At 37.5% G+C, this 6,957-nt stretch overlaps 1 protein-coding gene across 2 annotated transcripts in view; it reads right to left on the bottom strand.

The window, feature by feature from the left end:
• Positions 1-262: 262 nt before the first annotated feature.
• The window catches only part of LOC117174263 (myb-like protein X), a 10,841-nt gene continuing 4,146 nt past the window's right edge, over positions 263-6,957 (bottom strand). Inside the window, exons 2-4 of one of the 2 annotated variants that reach the window (XR_004467283.1) lie at positions 2,509-6,287; positions 1,607-1,806; positions 1,030-1,143 (exon numbers count right to left, since the gene is read on the bottom strand). Coding sequence is in view for 1 of the 2 variants with exons in the window: in XM_033363178.1 (XP_033219069.1) it covers positions 1,041-1,143; positions 2,509-6,287 (3,882 nt within the window). In the remaining variant the exon portion in view is untranslated. Of the gene's footprint in view, positions 1,144-1,606; positions 1,807-2,508; positions 6,288-6,957 lie in introns of both variants that reach the window. The other variant, XM_033363178.1, reaches the window with a different exon arrangement.

The following is a 6,957-nucleotide window of genomic DNA, read 5'->3' as shown; positions in this document are numbered from 1 at the left end:
CATTTAAAAATTGTTTTAAACTTGATAAAACAATCGTAAAAACACTTTTATGCACAAATTAAAATTCATCTTTAAAATTGTGCCTACTCTTTCTAGTTCCGGTTTCCAACGCCAGATGGCGAAATGGTCGACTATACCTAATGACACATATATAGTATAGTATAGTATAGTATATATAGTAATATATAATAGATAAATTATCATAATGTTGTCAGGGTGAGAAGTTAAAGAATGATTCAATATGCTTGATACCAATATTGGTTTATTTTGAAGCATTTAACTCAACGAATACGAATTGTATCAAGAACATTATCACATTGCTATATTTTGTATAAATAGCAACGATTCGCCTTTTAACAAGAAAATACAAAATGGCTACTAACAAGTTGCAATAAGTATACCTATACATTATAAACAATACTCGGTATATGTACACGCTCGTATGTACTATGTATATACACTGGGCTTACAAACACATTTTTTATATTCATCATTAATTACGATAAAAATAAAATGATTTTTAGAAAACGACCATCACGTCATAAATGAAACAAAAATAGATTAACATGACTCTCTTCAAGTCAAATCCTTCTCTCAAATATCAAACTTACATTATATATAAAAACATAAATTGTCGAAACTTGCGGTGAAAACGTTCACTACTGAATAAGTAAGTAATTTCAATCATATGAGATTTCGTTTCACTTTTTTTTTCAAGTAAAATAAAAATATACTCAATTGTATTTTTTGTTTGTAATTCACAAAATAATATTTCAATAGACTTGGGATATTAACATCATCCTTTTAATTTTGATTTTTCGCTTTCCAATTTTCCAACTTGGCTTTTATGATTTAGATTCGAGTATTTAAATTCTCCACTTCCGTCGTAAGAAGCCGTATAGAAAAAAGACAAATATAACTAGTTACGTATTATGTGAGCGATTTATAATAAGATGAGAAGTTGCAATTTTAAAAAAATATTCTGGGTCTCGAAATTTGAGATATGGAAGTTGTATGGAAATATATACTTAAATTCTGAGCTATGCTTGATTAGATCTTCTGTTGCGGCGAGATGAACTCGAAAAAAGTGGTCGTGGTTTGTAGAGGTCATCGCTCGAATACCGCTGATTATTCCTCGTCCGACTGCAAACATTCAGTTAAATAATAAGTTTCAGTCAATGGAAAAGTTCATGTGTGTGTGTATTGCTTCGAAAATAAATTAGAATTCTTTTTTTTTCAAACAAGATATGTCATCATAAAATTTTTTTTAATTCGAAAAATCTGCTGTGAAACTTGATAATACATTAAATAGGCTGGACACCCAAAACTCGGAGCAGACGTCGCCACTCCATTTGGCGCACGTTTTCAATAATTCTGTACTGTTCATGGTGATCAGGATGATCAGCTGTTGGCTAAACTGTGCGCACCCGGGAAATTTCAGTGAGTAGCTGCTCGCTCGCCATGAACAATAGAAAATGCTAGAAGACGTCCTAGAGCGATAAAAAGAGGTGGCAAGATCTGCTCTGACTCTTGGTTTCCCACCCTAACTCATTTAGTGCTCTAACAAAAATATAACTGAAAGTTTTCTTGAGATGTTGATACTTACAAATATTTCAATTCTAGGTTTCTTTTAAAAAAAAACTAACACTGACTGCTGCATTTTTCACTATTTATCTTCTTTCGCTGCTCTACTGAATAATGATGCCAGCAATTTATAGTAATCTTTTTATATTGAACCGGAAAAAAGGATGTTACAATCTAAAATTAGGGATTCTCTTCTAGCATCTAGCATGACGAGTTATTATTCTGGAAATTATTATTTTAGAATTTTAGCACCCTGCCAAAAACAAATATTTTAGGAGATCATCAACACAGAGTATTCAAAAAATGACAAAACACAGTAAAACGAGTACACTTGCCGACCGAGAAAGGTTCTGTTTCGTGCTAAGCCACTCAATTCGGTACTGCAAATTCTTAACATGGATGCATGTGTGCAGAGCAGGCGCTCCAAATCTCCATGCCGTTGCCTGTCACAAAGTTTTCGTGGTTTTGGGTAACAAGCCCCAGTACTCACACATTCACCAAGCGTTTGTTGGGGAACACCACTGACGAAAGAGTTGTATGCGTCAATGTAAAGTGTTGCGCCCCGGCGGAAGTGTCATGGTACTTCGTACCCTGAGCCACCAAAACTTTGTAACAAGCAAATGTATCGAGGTTTGGAGTGCCAAGTTCCAAATAGATACCTTTGAGTCAGGAGTCTACACTACCGGCTGAGGATAATACAGACGGCCGGTAACTTAGCGTAGCCCAGAACCTTACCGGGTCGATAAGTCTTCGCGTGGTGGCATAGCTCTACCATTTTAAATAAAAATAACTGTTCTAGATTTTCCTTTGATTTTGAAAGTTATATAAAAAGGAGGCGAGCAAGACTGAAGCAATCTTTAAAACACGTACAAATACACAAAGCTATCGAAGACAGAAAATAACTTGGAGAAGAAAATAAATTACCTTTTTTCCTCTTTAATTGGTTGTCCAGATGTCTTTTCACTGCTTGCAGAAACATCGCTTTCCGGACTGAGAGGCATAACAAAGTTCTCTCCGTTTAAGAGTCCTGGTGGATTAAAACTACTCAGACTAGGCCTCTGCTTTTTTGGCCTTCCCAATTTTCTCCGCTTCAATCCATGTTCCCCTTTCTCATGATGTGCTTCAGTGTCTCCTTCCTTGATGCCATCATTATTATTATTAGCATTTTGTAGCAAAATATCACTCAGAGGACTGGACGATAGTTTTCGTTTCAATTGCGGCGGCGCCATACTTTTCGGCTCAGATTTTTCGTGAGAATTTTCCCCAAAACTCTTCATATCTTTATCAACATTCAATTTTTTCTCGAATGACTCGAGGAATCTTGCAAATCTCTTAGCTCGCTCATTATCTGGCTCCAAGTACAAACAGTCTTCTTCCACTGGTGATATTGCTCTATGATCTTTTTCTTTATACTTTTCATCATCTTCAATATGTTCCTTACTTTTAGACAAATCCTCTTTCATTACTTCCAAATTGTTTTCAGAAACTGTTTCGTTATTCGGACTTTTATTCGATTCTTTTCTGATTTCCGGAGAACATTTTTCACTTAAAGCTAATTTTTCAATTAGCAGATTTCTCATCAAATCTTCAGTAGTTTGCTTTATTCCCATTGATACTCTCAACTCCATTTTTGGCGACAGAGTTTCGTTGGAAGTTTCGTTTTTAGGCTGTATCTTTTCTTCAGATTCGAGTTTAGCCCCTTGTTGATTTGGAAATTCAACGATCTCTTCTTCAGGAATATCCTTCAATTTCTCATCAACTTTCTCCAATTTTTCAAGATTCAAATTCTCCTCAGCTTCATCTTCTAAAGATTTTTTGTCACTAAATATATCATCCTTTTTGTCATTTTCTGATAAAATGCACTCCTCTTTAACAGTCTCGACATCTTTTTCAGAAGAAACGTTTTCTTTTTGTGAGGCATCTTCTCTCAAATTCGTCAAAGATTCTCTCTCGATATTTCGTTCGGCATTCTCAGCTAATTTTTGATCTGACATCATTTCATCCAAAGATTGACGAATGGATCTCTCCATTAGCGATAATTTTGACTCCTTCTTATGACTTTCTCTCAAAATTTGACCTTCTAAAATTATCATCGAGGTTTCCTCTAGAGTCAAACTGTTAATTTCCTCAGAGTAAGGTTCCTCGCATTCCTCGTCCGGAACTTGGATTATCTGGACCCTCTCTTCATCTGGAACTTTGGTTATGTCTTCCTCAGGAAGAGGAGAATTCGACAGACTTTCCTTCCCAGATTCCTCGACTTTCAATTTCTGCACTTCAGACTTGATCACCTTAACTTCATCTTGATCCGGATTTTGCTTCTCCATCCGTCTTCTGATCTTCATAAGCTTCTTGGCCTCGTTGAAATTCTTGGCAAACTTTGGCTTCTTCACTTTTTCGGTAGAAGATGTAGGTGAAGGCGAAGACGAATCTTCGGGAAATGGTCGTTTTTTCAGGGGCAAGACAGCCTCATTCAATGCATTTGTATCTGCATTTGAATTGTCAGTTTTCGAAGAGTTTTCCGACCACACAAGTTGAATATCTTCTCCTGAAGTTGAATTACTTCCCGGATCTTGAGTTTCAAATTCAGTGGTTGCCAATTTACTAGTGTTTCCTTGGGAATCTTCAATTCCATCCGACGTATCGCCACCAGAATTTGTCTTGTTAGTTTCCTTAGTTAATGTCGTGGTCGATTTTTCTGTGGATGTAGTTTTTTGAGAACTCTTACTATTCGAACCATTGGATCCATCTCGGTCAGTGGATCTTCTGTCGTTTGAGTTCTTTCTCAAACTGGAGTGATCGTCCTTGGATTTTTTCTTTTCCTCCCTCTGCTTCTTCTCTTTTGACTGACTCTCGCTCTTGGAATCTTTTCTGCTTTCTGATTTCTCACTCTTCCCATCCCTTTTGGCTCGTGATTCCTTCTCACTCCTGGAACTTCTGCTTTTGCTGTCTTTAGAACTGCGATGATCGTCGCGTTTCTTGTCTTTGTCTTTGGACTCATTAGATTTTCGCGAGCTTTTCTCGTGACGATCAGAACTTTTCGAGGTTCTGTGATCCTTTTTGTGATCCTTCTTGTCTCGGGAAGAATCTCTCTTTTCTTTCGAATCTTTAGTCTTTGAATCTTTATTTAACTTTTCCTTCTCCGTCAGCTCTTTCTTTTCTCGCAACTCTCTGATTTTTTCTTTGTAAATGTCTTTCAGATCCTTAAAGATATCTTGTACCATTTCTTGCTTCTCTGAATCTCTCCTCTCTGAATCTTTCTTCTCATCCTTTTCCTTTCTATCTTCCTTTTCCTTCCTCTCGTCTTTGACCTTTTTCTCTTCCTTCTCTTTTGTTTTCTCCTCTTTCAGTTTCGTTTTTTCTGAACCTTCTCGAGATTGGTCTCTGTCATTCGCACTCGATTTTGAATGCCTCGAACTGCTGCTAGAACTGCTTTGCTTCTTCCTGTCCCTATCTCTGTCTCTGTGTCGTTTTGAATCTCTTGACTCGCTTTTAATTTTCGGAATCTTCGATTTGAAAGATTCGTTTCTATCCTTCCCGTCTTTGCTCTCGCTCTTCTCCCTCAAGCTATCAGCCTCGTCACGAGAATTCTCTCTGGAAGAAAAACTCTTGAGACTCTTCGAATCTTTTTCTTGGGAGCTTGCTTTACTTTTAATACTTTCAAAATTAAACTTGCTCTCTTTGTACTTCCCTTCCTCAACATCCCTGATGGCTCGGAAATTATCCCTCGATTTATCCTTGCTGTCCTCGTTCGCAATCGGAAAATGGGAAGAAGCTTGATTCGAGGATCCGAAATCGGTGACGATTGATAATCTAGAGTTGGAGGACACTTTACTGAGCTGGGAATCTTGATCGTGATTGCTCAGATCAAAGTGGTCTCTCGAAAATTCATTGGAGTAATCCGGACTTCGCGACCTGTGACTTGTTAGTTCTGAAATTCCAGAGAGATGAGAGTCGTTGGAGAGGTTTGATTCGTTTAAATTCATTATATCAATTGGCTCGAATTGGGGACTCTCTTCCTCCTCCTCAGTCTTGTCATCTGACCTGAACGAGATGTTCAGATTCGATGTGGAAGCAGTCTTTGTAAGCGGTTTCTCAAACTCCATCGAGTTTTCATCTAAATCTTGACCGTTCTTTATCTCTTCAGTCTCCTCCATTCTTTCAATCACTTCAACCTTTATTTCATCTATCCTTTTCAACTCTTCAACTTTCACGTTCTCGATTTTGGTTATCTCTTCTTTCTTGATATCATCTACGTGCTTCATTTCCACGTTCGCCAATTGTGATTTAGACTCTGAAAGCATCTCTCCACGTCCATTCAGATGTTGGTCGTTGAGGTCAATCGATTCTAGAGATTCGTCTTTCAAGCTGTTCCGGTCGGATTCTGGAGAAATAGGGTCCAAATCTTTGGGCAGTAAATCCTTGAGAGCGCAGGGGCCATTCTTTTCCCGCTGTCTAGGCCTTTCCAAACCTAAGAATTTGTAAACGACATCTTCGATTTGAGGCCTGAAGACGGAATAAATTTTTGGATTTACTACTTGATCAACTATCCGTTCCACTCCGACTTCTAGAAAAGCAGCATCGTGAATATGCTTTCGCAAGGTTTCCCGAAGCTGGTTCTTGTTCAAGTCCGGCTTCCATGTTTGCGACCTCAGGAAGGAGTTTACTGAGCCCTCTACACGATTTTGCAAATTCTGGTAGGCAGGCTGTAAAAACAATTTTTTTCTTTGGTAAACAATAGTTTTCATTGTCTACTAGGGAGCCCGTGCCAGCTCTCGTTTCCGGTAAATAAACACAGGTTGGTCTACAGAAATTTTTAACTCTCCATCAGAAGAGTAACTTCTGACAGAGAAGGGTGTACAATATTAAAAAGAACTGTCGGGTATCGGGTTAGAAATCCGACCCGATGAAACCGAAAGTTCAATAAGAAATTTGTACATTTAGCCGTAAATTATGGCAAGACACCGAAAATTTCTGATTCCATATTTAACTTTCGAGTGGGGTTGCAAATCCGAAACTTGACCCGACGTCATTCTTAAATAAAAATTTTCTCTTTCAACATATTACATTGAATTTTGAACTATCATTGCAACTTTTATTGATTAATTATTCTTTTTACAATTTATTTATTAAAATGTTGATAACAATAGGCATGGCTAATTTATGGTTATTCTTTGTTGAGAGAGTTTTAGGCAAGTACACTTTTTTTTACCAGGTGTATACATATGAAACCGGTATTGCCATTTAGCGGCCAGTAGGCACACTTGTAGGCAATGTCGGAACTTACCATTTGTGCTAATTGGCATATTGTCATCTGTCAACAATATCCAATACCAAACATTTCAAGTTTCATATGACATCGTGATTTTTTTCGCT

This window comes from Belonocnema kinseyi, chromosome 6 (genome assembly GCF_010883055.1).
Source record: "Belonocnema kinseyi isolate 2016_QV_RU_SX_M_011 chromosome 6, B_treatae_v1, whole genome shotgun sequence".
In the NCBI taxonomy this organism is placed as follows: Eukaryota; Metazoa; Arthropoda; class Insecta; order Hymenoptera; family Cynipidae; genus Belonocnema; species Belonocnema kinseyi.
Note: the sequence above shows the minus strand (reverse complement) of the source record. Positions and strands in the feature narration are given on the sequence as shown.